At 47.6% G+C, this 19,618-nt stretch overlaps 1 protein-coding gene across 1 annotated transcript; it reads left to right on the top strand.

Annotated features, from left to right (window-relative positions):
- The first annotated feature begins 350 nt into the window (after positions 1 to 350).
- On the top strand, positions 351 to 11,009 carry LOC124019194 (dnaJ homolog subfamily B member 1-like). Its single transcript, XM_046334581.1, is given in 5 exon segments — positions 351 to 1,108; positions 9,116 to 9,154; positions 9,157 to 9,449; positions 9,577 to 9,846; positions 10,130 to 11,009. Coding segments are annotated over 5 exon segments (1,059 nt in total). The 5' UTR covers positions 351 to 888; the 3' UTR covers positions 10,367 to 11,009.
- Positions 11,010 to 19,618: the final 8,609 nt, after the last annotated feature.

The following is a 19,618-nucleotide window of genomic DNA, read 5'->3' as shown; positions in this document are numbered from 1 at the left end:
ATTGGGCATAATGTGTCAGCGATGGTTTTCAAAAGCAGCAAGGCTGTTTGCCAAGGACAGGCCTGGACCTCTTTGTGGGCATTTGACCAAGAAGAGGCTAGTAAAAGTTGAAATAACGTAATTATTTAAATAGATAACCTAACGCATAGTACCTATAAACCTGAAGCATAGCGAGGACTACACCTATAGTTCCAACAAACGGGACAGACAAACCACATTATGAGGGAATCAGTTTTGTTCCGGGGATCCATATAGGTTTTCCTCTGCGCAGTTTGCAGACATATTGTGAAACATTCTGTTCACTAACACGAATCTTAGTACGTTTGATACGTCCAGGGAGTATAAACAAGTCTATATACGATGTCAGCAAAAACAAGGCCATGGTGGCAAAGTAAATATAATATAGCAAGTAAAACACTGGAATGGTAGATTTGCAGTGGAAGAATGTGCAACGTAGAAATAAAAAGAATGGGTTGAGTTTCGGCTCGACTACAGAGGCGTGTCCTGTGGAACTGTCAAACTCAGTGACGCTCTGTTAGCCGTGATCGGTCCCAGGAACTTTCGTCCGACAGGAGTTGAACTGCGTTCAGACTCTTCCTGATGCTGCTAGAAAATTCTCGAAATTTCTGCGCGGATATAAACTAGAATGGGTCCCAAGCGGAGCTGACAGAACTGTAGCGTTCTTCAACAGTAAGTGTACAGTTCAGGTTAGGCTTTAATACGTTTAAGTACCATTCCATAGATATACTACCTGCAACCGGACCAGCGCATTTAAAGAGAACTACCCGTCTACATTGTGCGAATTTGATTGGCAGTCAGCACAGGCTCAAGCAAGGGAAGTTTAAACTATTTCTCGCAGCTATTCGGAATTAACACACCGACAGCTACATGGTCAAAATGGGTAAAGACTACTATAATGTTCTGGGCATACAGAAAGGGGCGACGGAGGACGAGATCAAGAAGGCTTATCGCAAGCAGGCTCTGCGTTACCACCCGGATAAAAACAAGTCTCCCAAAGCCGAGGACAAGTTTAAAGAAATAGCTGAAGCTTATGACGTTCTGAGCGACCCAAAGAAAAAGGACGTTTACGACCGATTCGGGGAAGAAGGTACGTGTTTTATTGACCAGACACGACATGTTATTGTTAAAAGTGCTGAATAAATACACGTTGTTTTCCGAAGTACTTTAGTTAGGTAGGCCTATCGGAAACGATTTCAAAGCTGCGATTATAAAGATGTAAAGCTGAATCATTGTCGCTGGATATTTAGATTAGTTTTACGGCGAAAAGGCATTTCAAGATCTGTCTCAAGAACCTGCCTCTTTTCCTCTGATCTACTATTCTTCAGTGTTGCTGAAATCGTTGTATTTCTAGTGTTCTGACGCTTTGGGCCACAGAAGTTCCAAAAACAAACGCTATATGCTTATAACAAACCAAGCAATAGCTCATAAGCCTTCCCTTCTCGGCCTGTGAGCAACAGTTTATAAGCCTACATTTCTTAGCCTATGTGAGCTATATTTTATAACGAGAAAGGGCAAGACACAGCAGGTTTATCGCATCTATCAGTTTTCCCCCGTTCTCCATTCTCCAGATTGAGCTGCAAGGGATTCGCGAGTTCCAACAAGAATCCCTTGCAGCACAATCATAAGAATGGAGAAGGGGGGAAACAAACTGCTAGATACAATAACACTGTAATAATAACACTGCACGCCAAGAGTGGAGCGGCGAGGTAGAGGTGCGCGCCCACTACTGGAAGTTTCGGGCGCTGACGTCACAGCGGGGCGGAGCGTTTGTCTTTGCCAGTTTGGCGCTAGCCTGCCAGCAAGTTTCTCAAACGACAGATAGTGTGGCTGTGTACTCCTTAGTATGTGAAATGGCTAGCTCCTTAGCGGTGGCGCGCGCTAATAGCGTTGCAATCGGTGACGTCACTTACTCTGAGACCTTGAAGTAGCGATGGTTAACGATGCTTTGTGGTGACTGTTGTTGATGTGTGCAGAGGGTCCCTGGTTCGAGCCCGGTAGGGGCGAGGGGATGGACTAAAATTATACTGTTACACCCGGTTACAACGGTGCTGCTGTGTTCTTATCAGTTGTCTTCAAAGACCAGTCTAGATAACTCAAAGGTCAAGCTGCATCATTCCGTGTATAGCAACAGACATTGTAGACCACAGGAGGTTGGTGGCACCTTAATTGGGGAGGATGGGCTCATGGTTATGACTGGAGTGGAAGTGTAGGAATGGTATCAAATACATCAGACACATTGTTTCCAGGTGTCTGATGCCGTTCCATTGCTCTGTTCTGGCCATTATTATGAGGCAGCCTCCCTTCCATCTCTACACACAGTGTTTCTCCCTTCCATCTCTACACACAGTGTTCCTCCCTTCCATCTCTACACACAGTGTTCCTCCCTTCCATCTCTACACACAGTGTTCCTCCCTTCCATCTCTACACACAGTGTTCCTCCCTTCCATCTCTACACAGAGTGTTCCTCCCTTCCATCTCTACACAGAGTGTTCCTCCCTTCCATCTCTACACAGAGTGTTCCTCCCTTCCATCTCTACACAGAGTGTCCCTCCTCCCTTCCATCCCTCTATCTCTACACAGAGTGTCCCTCCTCCTATCTCTACACATCTCTACACAGAGTGTCCCTCCCTTCTATCTCTACACAGAGTGTCCCTCCCTCCTCTATCTCTACACAGAGAGTGTGTCCCTCCCTCCTATCTCTACACAGAGTGTCCCTCCCTCTCTACACAGAGTGTCCCTCCTCCTATCTCTACACAGAGTGTCCCTCCCTCCTATCTCTACACAGTGTCCCTCCCTCCTATCTCTACACAGAGTGTCCCTCCCTCCTATCTCTACACAGAGTGTCCCTCCCTCCTATCTCTACACAGAGTGTCCCTCCCTCCTATCTCTACACAGAGTGTCCCTCCCTCCTATCTCTACACAGAGTGTCCCTCCCTCCTATCTCTACACAGAGTGTCCCTCCCTCCTATCTCTACTCTACAGAGTGTCCCTCCCTCCTATCTCTACACAGAGTGTCCCTCCCTCCTATCTCTACACAGAGTGTCCCTCCCTCCTATCTCTACACAGAGTGTCCCTCCCTCCTATCTCTACACAGAGTGTCCCTCCCTCCTATCTCTACACAGAGTGTCCCTCCCTCCTATCTCTACACAGAGTGTCCCTCCCTCCTATCTCTACACAGAGTGTCCCTCCCTCCTATCTCTACACAGAGTGTCCCTCCCTCCTATCTCTACACAGAGTGTCCCTCCCTCCTATCTCTACACAGAGTGTCCCTCCCTCCTATCTCTACACTGTGTCCCTCCCTCCTATCTCTACAGAGTGTCCCTCCCTCCTATCTCTACACAGAGTGTCCCTCCCTCCTATCTCTACACAGAGTGTCCCTCCCTCCTATCTCTACACAGAGTGTCCCTCCCTCCTATCTCTACACAGAGTGTCCCTCCCTCCTATCTCTACACAGAGTGTCCCTCCCTCCTATCTCTAGAGTGTCCCTCCCTCCTATCTCTACACAGAGTGTCCCTCCCTCCTATCTCTACACAGAGTGTCCCCCTCCCTCCTATCTCTACACAGAGTGTCCCTCCCTCCTATCTCTACACAGAGTGTCCCTCCCTCCTATCTCTACACAGAGTGTCCCTCCCTCCTATCTCTACACAGAGTGTCCCTCCCTCCTCTATGTCCCTCTCCTATCTCTACACAGAGTGTCCCTCCCTCCTATCTCTACACAGAGTGTCCCTCCCTCCTATCTCTACACAGAGTGTCCCTCCCTCCTATCTCTACACAGAGTGTCCCTCCCTCCTATCTCTACACAGAGTGTCCCTCCCCTCCTATCTCTACACAGAGTGTCCCTCCCTCCTATCTCTACACAGAGTGTCCCTCCCTCCTATCTCTCCTATCTCTACAGAGTGTCCCTCCCTCCTATCTCTACACAGAGTGTCCCTCCCTCCTATCTCTACACAGAGTGTCCCTCCCTCCTATCTCTACAGAGTGTCAGAGTGTCCCCCTCCCTCCTATCTCTACACAGAGTGTCCCTCCCTCCTATCTCTACACAGAGTGTCCCTCCCTCCTATCTCTACACAGAGTGTCCCTCCCTCCTATCTCTACACAGAGTGTCCCTCCCTCCTATCTCTACACAGAGTGTCCCTCCCTCCTATCTCTACACAGAGTGTCCCTCCCTCCTATCTCTACACAGAGTGTCCCTCCCTCCTATCTCTACACAGAGTGTCCCTCCCTCCTATCTCTACACAGAGTGTCCCTCCCTCCTATCTCTACACAGAGTGTCCCTCCCTCCTATCTCTACACAGAGTGTCCCTCCCTCCTATCTCTACACAGAGTGTCCCTCCCTCCTATCTCTACACAGAGTGTCCCTCCCTCCTATCTCTACACAGAGTGTCCCTCCCTCCTATCTCTACACAGAGTGTCCCTCCCTCCTATCTCTACACAGAGTGTCCCTCCCTCCTATCTCTACACAGAGTGTCCCTCCCTCCTATCTCTACACAGAGTGTCCCTCCTCTCCTATCTCTACACAGAGTGTCCCTCCCTCCTCTCACAGAGTGTCCCTCCCTCCTATCTCTACACAGAGTGTCCCTCCCTCCTATCTCTACACAGAGTGTCCCTCCCTCCTATCTCTACACAGAGTGTCCCTCCCTCCTATCTCTATCCCTCCCTCCTATCTCTACACAGAGTGTCCCTCCCTCCTATCTCTACACAGAGTGTCCCTCCCTCCTATCTCTACACAGAGTGTCCCTCCCTCCTATCTCTACACAGAGTGTCCCTCCCTCCTATCTCTACACAGAGTGTCCCTCCCTCCTATCTCTACACAGAGTGTCCCTCCCTCCTATCTCTACACAGAGTGTCCCTCCCTCCTATCTCTACACAGAGTGTCCCTCCCTCCTATCTCTACACAGAGTGTCCCTCCCTCCTATCTCTACACAGAGTGTCCCTCCCTCCTATCTCTACACAGAGTGTCCCTCCCTCCTATCTCTACACAGAGTGTCCCTCCCTCCTATCTCTACTCAGAGTGTCCCTCCCTCCTATCTCTACACAGTGTCATCTCTACAGAGTGTCCCTCCTCCTATCTCTATCCCTCCCTCCTATCTCTACACAGAGTGTCCCTCCCTCCTATCTCTACACAGAGTGTCCCTCCCTCCTATCTCTACACAGAGTGTCCCTCCCTCCTATCTCTACACAGAGTGTCCCTCCCTCCTATCTCTACAGAGTGTCCCTCCCTCCTATCCCTCCCTACACAGAGTGTCACACAGAGTGTCCCTCCCTCCTATCTCTACACAGAGTGTCCCTCCCTCCTATCTCTACACAGAGTGTCCCTCCCTCCTATCTCTACACAGAGTGTCCCTCCCTCCTATCTCTACACAGAGTGTCCCTCCCTCCTATCTCTACACAGAGTGTCCCTCCCTCCTATCTCTACACAGAGTGTCCCTCCTATCTCCCCTCCTCCTATCTCTACACAGAGTGTCCCTCCCTCCCTATCTCTACACAGAGTGTCCCTCCCTCCTATCTCTACACAGAGTGTCCCTCCCTCCTATCTCTACACAGAGTGTCCCTCCCTCCTATCTCTACACAGAGTGTCCCTCCCTCCTATCTCTACACAGAGTGTCCCTCCCTCCTATCTCTACACAGAGTGTCCCTCCCTCCTATCTCTACACAGAGTGTCCCTCCCTCCTATCTCTACACAGAGTGTCCCTCCCTCCTATCTCTACACAGAGTGTCCCTCCCTCCTATCTCTACACAGAGTGTCCCTCCCTCCTATCTCTACACAGAGTGTCATCTCTAGAGTGTCCCTCCCTCCTATCTCTACACAGAGTGTCCCTCCCTCCTATCTCTACACAGAGTGTCCCTCCCTCCTATCTCTACACAGAGTGTCCCTCCCTCCTATCTCTACACAGAGTGTCCCTCCCTCCTATCTCTACACAGAGTGTCCCTCCCTCCTATCTCTACACAGAGTGTCCCTCCCTCCTATCTCTACACAGAGTGTCCCTCCCTCCTATCTCTACACAGAGTGTCCCTCCCCTCTCTACACAGAGTGTCCCTCCTCCTATCTCTACACAGAGTGTCCCTCCCTCCTATCTCTACTGTCCCTCCCTCCTATCTCTACACAGAGTGTCCCTCCCTCCTATCTCTACACAGAGTGTCCCTCCCTCCTATCTCTACACAGAGTGTCCCTCCCTCCTATCTCTACACAGAGTGTCCCTCCCTCCTCCCTCCTATCCCTCCCTCCTACTCTACAGAGTGTCCCTCCCTCCTATCTCTACACAGAGTGTCCCTCCCTCCTATCTCTACACAGAGTGTCCCTCCCTCCTATCTCTACACAGAGTGTCCCTCCCTCCTATCTCTACACAGAGTGTCCCTCCCTCCTATCTCTACACAGAGTGTCCCTCCCTCCTATCTCTACACAGAGTGTCCCTCCCTCCTATCTCTACACAGAGTGTCCCTCCCTCCTATCTCTACACAGAGTGTCCCTCCCTCCTATCTCTACACAGAGTGTCCCTCCCTCCTATCTCTACACAGAGTGTCCCTCCCTCCTATCTCTACACAGAGTGTCCCTCCCTCCTATCTCTACACAGAGTGTCCCTCCCTCCTCCTACACAGAGTGTCCCTCCCTCCTATCTCTACACAGAGTGTCCCTCCCTCCTATCTCCCTATCACACAGAGTGTCCCTCCCTCCTATCTCTACACAGAGTGTCCCTCCCTCCTATCTCTATGTCCCTCCCTCCTATCTCTACACAGAGTGTCCCTCCCTCCTATCTCTACACAGAGTGTCCCTCCCTCCTATCTCTACACAGAGTGTCCCTCCCTCCTATCTCTCCCTCCCTCCTATCTCTACACAGAGTGTCCCTCCCTCCTATCTCTACACAGAGTGTCCCTCCCTCCTATCTCTACACAGAGTGTCCCTCCCTCCTATCTCTACACAGAGTGTCCCTCCCTCCTATCTCTACACAGAGTGTCCCTCCTATCTCTCCCCTCCTCCTATCTCTACACAGAGTGTCCCTCCCTCCTATCTCTACACAGAGTGTCCCTCCCTCCTATCTCTACACAGAGTGTCCCTCCCTCCTATCTCTACACAGAGTGTCCCTCCCTCCTATCTCTACACAGTGTCCCTCCCTCCTATCTCTACACAGAGTGTCCCTCCTATCTCTATCTCTCCTACACAGAGTGTCCCTCCCTCCTATCTCTACACAGAGTGTCCCTCCCTCCTATCTCTACACAGAGTGTCCCTCCCTCCTATCTCTACACAGAGTGTCCCTCCCTCCTATCTCTACACAGAGTGTCCCTCCCTCCTATCTCTACACAGAGTGTCCCTCCCTCCTATCTCTACACAGAGTGTCCCTCCCTCCTATCTCTACACAGAGTGTCCCTCCCTCCTATCTCTACACAGAGTGTCCCTCCCTCTCTACACAGAGTGTCCCTCCCTCCTATCTCTACACAGAGTGTCCTCCCTCCTCCTACACAGAGTGTCCCTCCCTATCTCTACACAGAGTGTCCCTCCCTCCTATCTCTACACAGAGTGTCCCTCCCTCCTATCTCTACACAGAGTGTCCCTCCCTCCTATCTCTACACAGAGTGTCCTCCTCCTATCTCTACACAGAGTGTCCCTCCCTCCTATCTCTACACAGAGTGTCCCTCCCTCCTATCTCTACACAGAGTGTCCCTCCCTCCTATCTCTACACAGAGTGTCCCTCCCTCCTATCTCTACACAGAGTGTCCCTCCCTCCTATCTCTACACAGAGTGTCCCTCCCTCCTATCTCTACACAGAGTGTCCCTCCCTCCTATCTCTACACAGTGTCCCTCCCTCCTATCTCTACAGAGTGTCCCTCCCTCCTATCTCTATCTCTACAGAGTGTCCCTCCCTCCTATCTCTACACAGAGTGTCCCTCCCAGAGTCCTATCTCTACACAGAGTGTCCCTCCCTCCTATCTCTACACAGAGTGTCCCTCCCTCCTATCTCTACACAGAGTGTCCCTCCCTCCTATCTCTACACAGAGTGTCCCTCCCTCCTATCTCTACACAGAGTGTCCCTCCCTCCTATCTCTACACAGAGTGTCCCTCCCTCCTATCTCTACACAGAGTGTCCCTCCCTCCTATCTCTACACAGAGTGTCCCTCCCTCCTATCTCTACACAGAGTGTCCCTCCCTCCTATCTCTACACAGAGTGTCCCTCCCTCCTATCTCTACACAGAGTGTCCTCCCTCCTATCTCTACACAGAGTGTCCCTCCCTCCTATCTCTACACAGAGTGTCCCTCCCTCCTATCTCTACACAGAGCGTCCCTCCCTCCTATCTCTACACAGAGCGCCCTCCCTCCTATCTCTACACAGAGCGTCCCTCCCTCCTATCTCTACACAGAGCGCCCCTCCCTCCTATCTCTACACACAGAGCGCCCCTCCCTCCTATCTCTACACACAGAGCGCCCCTCCCTCCTATCTCTACACACAGAGCGCTCCCTCCCTCCTATCTCTACACACAGAGCGCTCCTCCCTTCTATCTCTACACACAGACTCATTGTTTCCACAACCATGGGTGCCACTGCACATAGGAAATGTTTACACAACATATATTATTATTATTATATATTGAAAGAAGTCTGGACCAGAGCCACAAATGTTTAACCCTCCCTCCCTCCCTCCCTCGCTCCCTCTCTCGCTCCCCTCCTGCTCCCCCCTCCCTTGCTGCCTTCCTCCCTCCCTCCCTCTCTCGCTCCCCTCCTGCTCCCCCCTCCCTTGCTGCCTTCCTCCCTCCCTCCCTCCCTCTCTCGCTCCCCCTCCTGCTCCCCCTCCCTTGCTGCCTTCCTCCCTCCCTCCCTCTCTCGCTCCCCTCCTGCTCCCCCTCCCTTCCTGCCTTCCTCCCTCCCTCCCTCCCTCTCCTGCTCCCCCTCCCTTCCTGCCTTCCTCCCCTCCTGCTCCCCCTCCCTGCCTTCCTCCCTCCCTCCCTCCCTCCCTCCCTCCCTCCCTCCCTCCCTCCCTCCCTCCCTCCCTCTCTCGCTCCCCTCCTGCTCCCCCTCCCTTCCTGCCTTCCTCCCTCCCTCTCTCGCTCCCCTCCCTTCCTGCCTCCCTTCCTGCCTCCCTCCCTCCCTCCCTCTCCTCTTCAGGGTTGAAAGGAGGAGGCCCCCCAGGAGGAGGGGGTGTTCCCTGGGCCCTAGTTTCAGCTACTCCTTCCAAGGCGACCCCCACGCCATCTTCGCCGAGTTCTTCGGGGGCCGGAGCCCCTTCGACCAGTTCTTCACCCGAAACGGTGGGGGCCCAGATGGGGACAACATGGACACTGACGATCCCTTCGCCCGTTTTGGGATGGGGGGTGGTGGCATAGGGGGGTTCCCCCGTTCCTTCAGCACAGGGATGGGGGGAGGGGGGATGGGGGGGCAGATGGTTGAGAAGCACCAGGACCCACCCGTGCTCCACGAACTCAGGGTGACCTTAGAGGAGGTTGGTTGGTTGACTTATTTTATTTGACCATTCAAGGTATCCATATACACACAGCACATCATACAATGTAAAAAGTTTTGTAGGATAACACCATAAAGCCTCGTTTCCATCGTGGTCTTTTGTAAAGGTGCTCTCAGGCTGCACTAAGAGAATGAAGATATCCCACAAGCGGCTGAACGCAGACAGACGGACCCTCCGGATGGAGGACAAGATCCTGGAGGTGGAGATAAAGAAGGGATGGAAGGAGGGGACGAAGGTCACCTTCCCTAAAGAGGGGGACGAGACGCCGACTAACATCCCGGCAGACGTGGTGTTCGTGGTCAAGGATAAGCCACACCCGGTGTTCCGGCGAGACGGCTCTGACATCGTTTACCCCGCCAAGGTCTCCCTCAGAGAGGTAAGGCAGAGTCATCTGAACTTTAACTAAACTAAAGATACTTTGTTTTTACACAATCCTCTCCAAGTGCTCGCTAAACAAATTGATAGCACTTAGAATGACTCATTCTTGAACCTACAGACAGCTGTTTGCATGTAGACTAGAGTGATGAAGTGTAACATCTCTCTCCCCCTCTTCTCTCTCTCCCCCTCTTCTCTCTCTCTCCCCCCCTCTTCTCTCTCTCTCCCCCTCTTCTCTCTCTCTCCCCCTCTTCTCTCTCTCTCTCCCTCCCCCCCCTCTTCAGGCGCTGTGCGGCTGCACGGTCATCGCCCCCACGTTGGACGGCAGGACAGTAACCGTGACAACAGGGGACGTGGTGCGTCCGGGGATGAAACGACGCATCACAGGGGAGGGGCTTCCTCTGCCCAAGCGGCCCGATCGCCGCGGTGACCTGCTGGTGGAGTACGAGGTGGCGTTTCCGGAGAGACTGAGTCAGAGTGCCAAGGAGACCATCGCACAGGTGCTTCCACCCTTGTCCTGATGGCTATAAACTATGAACGTCTTCAGGACAAAACTGACGGAGCAGACGAACAGTGAAAGGCATCATGTGGCTGTCCTCCCTATCGACCAAAGAACGTTTATCACCGCCATTTTCTGTTCCTTTCCAGACGATTCTGTGTTGAATCGCCATCGTTCGTCGACACCCATCAGGTGACCTACTGCGCACGGCCAACGCTCGTTACGGTGTCTCTTGACCTTTAGTTGAGGAAACTGTCACTCTGGACCTCGTGAGTCCACTTCAGAACCACTAGTGAACTGAGGAAACTGTCACTCTGGACCTCGTGAGTCCACTTCAGAACCACTAGTGAACTGAGGAAACTGTCACTCTGGGCCTCGTGAGTCCACTTCAGAACCACTAGTGAACTGAGGAAACTGTCACTCTGGGCCTCGTGAGTCCACTTCAGAACCACTAGTGAACTGAGGAAACTGTCACTCTGGGCCTCGTGAGTCCACTTCAGAACCACTAGTGAACTGAGGAAACTGTCACTCTGGGCCTCGTGAGTCCACTTCAGAACCACTAGTGAACTGAGGAAACTGTCACTCTGGACCTCGTGAGTCCACTTCAGAACCACTAGTGAACTGAGGAAACTGTCACTCTGGACCTCTGCTGCCATGTATCTATACTAGGCTTTAGGTATCATGCCAGGCGTTTAGGTATCATGGGTTGGTTTCATGTATCTATACTAGGCGTTTAGGTATCATGGGTTGGTTTCATGTATCTATACTAGGCGTTTAGGTATCATGGGTTGGTTTCATGTATCTATTCTAGGCGTTTAGGTATCATGGGTTGGTTTCATGTATCTATTCTAGGCGTTTAGGTATCATGGGTTGGTTTCATGTATCTATACTAGGCGTTTAGGTATCATGGGTTGGTTTCATGTATCTATTCTAGGCGTTTAGGTATCATGGGTTGGTTTCATGTATCTATACTAGGCGTTTAGGTATCATGGGTTGGTTTCATGTATCTATACTAGGCGTTTAGGTATCATGGGTTGGTTTCATGTATCTATACTAGGCGTTTAGGTATCATGGGTTGGTTTCATGTATCTATACTAGGCGTTTAGGTATCATGGGTTGGTTTCATGTATCTATACTAGGCGTTTAGGTATCATGGGTTGGTTTCATGTATCTATACTAGGGGTTTAGGTATCATGGGTTGGTTTCATGTATCTATACTAGGGGTTTAGGTATCATGGGTTGGTTTCATGTATCTATACTAGGCGTTTAGGTATCATGGGTTGGTTTCATGTATCTATACTAGGGGTTTAGGTATCATGGGTTGGTTTCATGTATCTATACTAGGGGTTTAGGTATCATGGGTTGGTTTCATGTATCTATACTAGGGGTTTAGGTATCATGGGTTGGTTTCATGTATCTATACTAGGGGTTTAGGTATCATGGGTTGGTTTCATGTATCTATACTAGGCGTTTAGGTATCATGGGTTGGTTTCATGTATCTATACTAGGCGTTTAGGTATCATGGGTTGGTTTCATGTATCTATACTAGGGGTTTAGGTATCATGGGTTGGTTTCATGTATCTATACTAGGCGTTTAGGTATCATGGGTTGGTTTCATGTATCTATACTAGGGTTTAGGTATCATGGGTTGGTTTCATGTATCTATACTAGGCGTTTAGGTATCATGGGTTGGTTTCATGTATCTATTCTAGGCGTTTAGGTATCATGGGTTGGTTTCATGTATCTATACTAGGGGTTTAGGTATCATGGGTTGGTTTCATGTATCTATACTAGGCGTTTTTCATGTATCTATACTAGGTATCATGGGTTGGTTTCATGTATCTATACTAGGGGTTTAGGTATCATGGGTTGGTTTCATGTATCTATACTAGGCGTTTAGGTATCATGGGTTGGTTTCATGTATCTATACTAGGCGTTTAGGTATCATGGGTTGGTTTCATGTATCTATACTAGGCGTTTAGGTATCATGGGTTGGTTTCATGTATCTATACTAGGCGTTTAGGTATCATGGGTTGGTTTCATGTATCTATACTAGGCGTTTAGGTATCATGGGTTGGTTTCATGTATCTATACTAGGCGTTTAGGTATCATGGGTTGGTTTCATGTATCTATACTAGGCGTTTAGGTATCATGGGTTGGTTTCATGTATCTATACTAGGGGTTTAGGTATCATGGGTTGGTTTCATGTATCTATACTAGGCGTTTAGGTATCATGGGTTGGTTTCATGTATCTATACTAGGCGTTTAGGTATCATGGGTTGGTTTCATGTATCTATACTAGGCGTTTAGGTATCATGGGTTGGTTTCATGTATCTATACTAGGCGTTTAGGTATCATGGGTTGGTTTCATGTATCTATACTAGGCGTTTAGGTATCGTTTAGGTATCATGGGTTGGTTTCATGTATCTATACTAGGCGTTTAGGTATCATGGGTTGGTTTCATGTATCTATACTAGGGGTTTAGGTATCATGGGTTGGTTTCATGTATCTATACTAGGCGTTTAGGTATCATGGGTTGGTTTCATGTATCTATACTAGGCGTTTAGGTATCATGGGTTGGTTTCATGTATCTATACTAGGCGTTTAGGTATCATGGGTTGGTTTCATGTATCTATACTAGGCGTTTAGGTATCATGGGTTGGTTTCATGTATCTATACTAGGCGTTTAGGTATCATGGGTTGGTTTAATGGTTTTGGATTCTGATCAAATCAATAGAAAGTAATTGCCACTGATCACTGATCAATGCCCATAGTGTGATAATACCAGTAGTCATTGGTTTAGAAGAGAAACAACGCTATTGGAATGTATAGAAATATAATCTATAGAATGGACCTTCCCATTCAAGTCGATGCTGATTCCATTTCTATGCTTGAATGGTCTTTACTTTTCCAGGATGCCTACAATAACAGGGTGGAGGGAAGTGTGAGTGAGAGGTGTGTGTGTCCGCTAGTGTGAATGACTTGGCTAACTAGGTGAACTTTATGTACAGAAATGGTTTGGAACGTATGACTTGCTGTAGGATCTGGGCTATGTATGGTGTAACTGTAGGATCTGGGCTATGTATGGTGTAACTGTAGGATCTGGGCTATGTATGGTGTAACTGTAGGATCTGGGCTATGTATGGTGTAACTGTAGGATCTGGGCTATGTATGGTGTAACTGTAGGATCTGGGCTATGTATGGTGTAACTGTAGGATCTGGGCTATGTATGGTGTAACTGTAGGATCTGGGCTATGTATGGTGTAACTGTAGGATCTGGGCTATGTATGGTGTAACTGTAGGATCTGGGCTATGTATGGTGTAACTGTAGGATCTGGGCTATGTATGGTGTAACTGTAGGATCTGGGATCTGGGCTATGTATGGTGTAACTGTAGGATCTGGGGCTATGTATGGTGTAACTGTTCTGGGCTATTGGGATACTATGTATGGTGTAACTGTAGGATCTGGGGGCTATGTATGGTGTAACTGTAAGATTGGGGGCTATGTATGGTGTAACTGTTAGATTGGGTACTATGTATGGTGTAACTGTTAGATTGGGTACTATGTATGGTGTAACTGTTAGATTGGGTACTATCATGAGATATAGGCTTTCATGTTAAACCCATAGCACTCCTCTTTACTCAGTATTATACCCAACATGTATCGTTGATGCAGTAAGTGAGAACTGTCCAGGAACTCATATAAAGCTGTTTAATTGAGCAATAAAATATCAACTTTGGCTTTAATTATTTATGCATTTACAGTATTTTTTGATCGCTCAACGACAGTGGGCACAACTGGAGTCACGTGCAAAACTCTAACTACAGTCTGCACTACCAACAGTCACCTGAGCTAAACAGTTCACATCACCTGCAAAACTCTAACTACAGTCTGCACTACCAACAGTCACCTGAGCTAAACAGTTCTCATCACCTGCAAAACTCTAACTCAGTCTGCACTACCAACAGTCACCTGAGCTAAACAGTTCACATCACCTGCAAAACTCTAACTACAGTCTGCACTACCAACAGTCACCTGAGCTAAACAGTTCACATCACCTGCAAAACTCTAACTACAGTCTGCACTACCAACAGTCACCTGAGCTAAACAGTTCACATCACCTGCAAAACTCTAACTACAGTCTGCACTACCAACAGTCACCTGAGCTAAACAGTTCACATCACCTGCAAAACTCTAACTACAGTCTGCACTACCAACAGTCACCTGAGCTAAACAGTTCTCATCACCTGCAAAACTCTAACTCCAGTCTGCACTACCAACAGTCACCTGAGCTAAACAGTTCTCATCACCTGCAAAACTCTAACTCCAGTCTGCACTACCAACAGTCACCTGAGCTAAACAGTTCACATCACCTGCAAAACTCTAACTACAGTCTGCACTACCAACAGTCACCTGAGCTAAACAGTTCACATCACCTGCAAAACTCTAACTACAGTCTGCACTACCAACAGTCACCTGAGCTAAACAGTTCACATCACCTGCAAAACTCATTCCAAGCAACACACCTCTTAACACATGGCTCAAAACACGCTCAGTGCAGCTAAACACTATGACAACCCTCACTGAGATAACACACACTGTCACTCAGAACACACACAGTAAAAACACTAGCATCAAACACCAATACAGAAAATACAAACTTTTCATCTTTACAGTTTGAACAATTTCAGTGAATTCATACAAAGTAATATTTTCTTCAAAGAAGAGTGACATTCTTTCACATGATTTATGATGTTTTTTAGAACATAATTCTTTAAGGTAAATGAAAATTAGCAGTTTGCTTCAATAGTCTGTAGTAATTTACGGAATTACAGTAATGAGACAAAGGTAGAAACTAAAAGTACATACTGTAATTCGAACAAATAATTGAGGGGCTAATCCTGCCTCTCTCTAGCATCAGGCCACAGGTTTTCTTCAACATCACATCTAATGTTTTCTCTTGCCATGCACCTGGGGAAGAACCTTCTGGAGTGCCTTATCCATCCCTGGCAGTCCTCTGGACTCGTGTCCTCACATCCGGCACGCATGGCTTCCAAAAGAGACATTTGGTCATGTGGGTGGTGACCGAACACTTTCCACCTCCAGGCAGAGAAACTCCTCTATTGGGTTGAGGAAGGGTGAATATGCAGGCAGGTACAAAACCATAAATCTGTGATGTGCTGCAAGCCAATCTGTGACAGCGGCAGAGTGGTGAAAAGCAACGTTATCGCAAACTATGACAAAAACTTGGGGGTTTCTTACTGGCTCCCCCTGTTCTGCTGGCACTAGCTGAGCATAGAGCTGTTCTAGGAAAGCTATAAGCCTTTCTGTGTTGTGTGGTGTGTTGAGAAGCAAACCATCATTGGCCATTGCAGCACACATGGTGATATTTTCCCCGCCTTTGGCCTGGAACCTCCACAGTGGCCCTTTGACCTATAACATTCCTTCCTCTGCGCCGTGTTTTGGCGAGGTTAAATCCAGCTTCATCGATAAATACAAATGAATGTGGTCTTTCCAGTGCTTCCACCTCCATTACTCTCTGAAAAACAGTAAGTGCACAGGTTTACTGTAGAAATGCTAGTGTTTTTTACTGTAAATATTTTGTATAGCTGTGTACGTAACCTCAGATGTCTTACGTGGACATATTGGTATCTTTGCTCTTTTACCCGTTCACTGTTTCTCTCGAACGGTACAGTGTATAACTGTTTCATTGTAACTTGGTGTTTCTTTAGGACTCGAGCAATAGTTGTTGTGCTGACAGAATTAACATTTTCTAATATATCATTATCAGCCAGCACTCTATCTTCAATCTCCTGCAGTTTTATTGCATTGTTGACAACAACCATGTCAACAATAGCATTTTCCTGCGCATCTGAAAATATTTTTCCTCTTCAACTGTTGGGGGCAGCCTTTGGGTCCTGTTGTAAAAATATATTTTACAGTCAAACTTACTGTAATATATATGTATAAATATTCTATAATTGCAATACAAAATAGATTCCTGTAATGTTTTCATTTACTGTAAGGATGTAACTCTCACCTATTTGCATGATGGAACATTTGCATTACAGATGCCACTGTGGATCTTTGCAGATTGGGTTGCACCCTCAACCCTGCCTCTCTCAATGAGAGACCATGGTTCACGACATGGTCTATAAGTGTAGCCCTTATTTCATCTGAAATAACAGCTCTTTGTCTTCTTTGTCTTCCTCCACGCATCCGCCCTCTCCCTGCCACCCTTCTCCCTCCACGAACCCATCTTCCTTGTTCCATTTCCAAAATGAGTCTTTCTGAGCTCTACCTATATATACTGTAATATGTGTGTGTATTCACTAACAAGTCTAAAACAAGACACCTGCTTAGCCTTTCAGCTGAAATTGCAATCAGCAGTGTTTGAAAGGCACAAGGCTGAAATCTATTCCGTTTTGAATGTGTGGTTCACAGTTTTGACAGCAGTGTGTTAGCATTTGAACAAAGTGCTGTAAATCCACAGTGTTGTGCAGGTTGTGGTTAAAGTCATGGGATAAGTGTGTAGAGTTTTGAAAACTGTGTTCAAGCAATGAAAAACGAACTAGAGTTTGGTCCACATGAACTGCTGCTGTACAGACTGTAGTTAGAGTTTGGTCCACATGAACTGCTGCTGTACAGACTGTAGTTAGAGTTTGGTCCACATGAACTGCTGCTGTACAGACTGTAGTTAGAGTTTGGTCCACATGAACTGCTGCTGCAGACTGTAGTTAGAGTTTGGTCCACATGAACTGCTGCTGTACAGACTGTAGTTAGAGTTTGGTCCACATGAACTGCTGCTGTACAGACTGTAGTTAGAGTTTGGTCCACATGAACTGCTGCTGTACAGACTGTAGTTAGAGTTTGGTCCACATGAACTGCTGCTGTGCAGACTGTAGTTAGAGTTTGGTCCACATGAACTGCTGCTGTACAGACTGTAGTTAGAGTTTGGTCCACATGAACTGCTGCTGTACAGACTGTAGTTAGAGTTTGGTCCACATGAACTGCTGCTGTACAGACTGTAGTTAGAGTTTGGTCCACATGAACTGCTGCTGTACAGACTGTAGTTAGAGTTTGGTCCACATGAACTGCTGCTGTGCAGACTGTAGTTAGAGTTTGGTCCACATGAACTGCTGCTGTACAGACTGTAGTTAGAGTTTGGTCCACATGAACTGCTGCTGTGCAGACTGTAGTTAGAGTTTGGTCCACATGAACTGCTGCTGTACAGACTGTAGTTAGAGTTTGGTCCACATGAACTGCTGCTGTACAGACTGTAGTTAGAGTTTGGTCCACATGAACTGCTGCTGTACAGACTGTAGTTAGAGTTTGGTCCACATGAACTGCTGCTGTACAGACTGTAGTTAGAGTTTGGTCCACATGAACTGCTGCTGTACAGACTGTAGTTAGAGTTTGGTCCACATGAACTGCTGCTGTACAGACTGTAGTTAGAGTTTGGTCCACATGAACTGCTGCTGTACAGACTGTAGTTAGAGTTTGGTCCACATGAACTGCTGCTGTACAGACTGTAGTTAGAGTTTGGTCCACATGAACTGCTGCTGTACAGACTGTAGTTAGAGTTTTGCAGATGTGACTCCAGTTGTGTCCACTGTCGTTTAGCGATCTGAAAACAACTGTAAATGGAAGATCCCTCACCTCCATATAGGGACCATTATTTCTCCTTCACAACAGGAACTAGTTTTATGTTTAAATCATGTAGTTTTATATTCAAGGAATACTTTTAAGAAAAACGTTAACCCTGCACAGAATCTTCTAAAACTGCAACCAGACTTAGTTTTCTATACATTTGTCATGTATGTATTATATTTGTGAACAGTTTGTCTATACATTTGTCATGTATGTATTATATTTGTGAACAGTTTTCTATACATTTGTCATTTGTCATGTATGTATTATATTTGTGAACAGTTTGCTATACATTTGTCATGTATGTATTATATTTGTGAACAGTTTTCTATACATTTGTCATGTATGTATTATATTTGTGAAGTTTTCTATACATTTGTCATGTATGTATTATATTTGTGAACAGTTTTCTATACATTTGTCATGTATGTATTATATTTGTGAACAGTTTTCTATACACAGAATGCATTTTCTACGTGAATAACTTTCCTAGGTAAATAAAGTATGTTTCCTTCTAGATAAACGGATCCCTGTTTGTCTCTGTAGATGTAATGAAGGTGTTATGACAGTGTGATCTGGTATGAAGACGTCTCCTGGCTGGAGACGCGCTGGGAACCTCTTCATGCCTGTGTCATGTATGTATTATGTGTTGCAGCCTGTGTCTATGTGTTGCAGCCTGTGTCTGTGTTGCAGCCTGTGTCTATGTGTTGCAGCCTGTGTCTATGTGTTGCAGCCTGTGTCTATGTTGCAGCCTGTGTGTGCAGCCTGTGTCTATGTGTTGCAGCCTGTGTCTATGTGTTGCAGCCTGTGTCTATGTGTTGCAGCCTGTGTCTGTGTTTGCAGCCTGTGTCTATGTGTTGCTGATGACTCAACACTATATACACGTCAGCTGTGTCTATGTGTTGCAGCCTGTGTCTACAGCCTGTGTCTATGTGTTGCAGTGTGTGTGTTGCAGCCTGTGTCTATGTGTTGCAGCCTGTGTCTGTGTTGCAGCCTGTGTTGTGTTGCAGCCTGTGTCTATGTGTTGCAGCCTGTGTCTATGTGTTGCAGCCTGTGTCTGTGTTGCATGTGTCTGCAGCCTGATGACTCAACACTATATACACGTCAGCTACGACAGCAGTGCTGATGACTCAACACTGCTGATACTACACGTAGACACGTCAGCTACGACAGCAGTGCTGATGACTCAACACTATATACACGTCAGCTACGACAGCAGTGCTGATGACTCAACACTATATACACGTCAGCTACGACAGCAGTGCTGATGACTCAACACTATAGACACGTCAGCTACGACAGCAGTGCTGATGACTCAACACTATAGACACAGTGCTGATGACTCAACACTATATACAGCAGTGCTGATGACTCAACACTATAGACACGTCAGCTACGACAGCAGTGCTGATGACTCAACACTATAGACACGTCAGCTACGACAGCAGTGCTGATGACTCAACACTATATACACGTCAGCTACGACAGCAGTGCTGATGACTCAACACTATAGACACGTCAGCTACGACAGCAGTGCTGATGACTCAACACTATAGACACGTCAGCTACGACAGCAGTGCTGATGACTCAACACTATATACACGTCAGCTACGACAGCAGTGC

The sequence above is a fragment of the Oncorhynchus gorbuscha genome, unplaced genomic scaffold (assembly GCF_021184085.1).
Source record: "Oncorhynchus gorbuscha isolate QuinsamMale2020 ecotype Even-year unplaced genomic scaffold, OgorEven_v1.0 Un_scaffold_763, whole genome shotgun sequence".
Classification (NCBI taxonomy): domain Eukaryota; kingdom Metazoa; phylum Chordata; class Actinopteri; order Salmoniformes; family Salmonidae; genus Oncorhynchus; species Oncorhynchus gorbuscha.
This window is presented reverse-complemented; position numbering and strand designations above follow the sequence as displayed.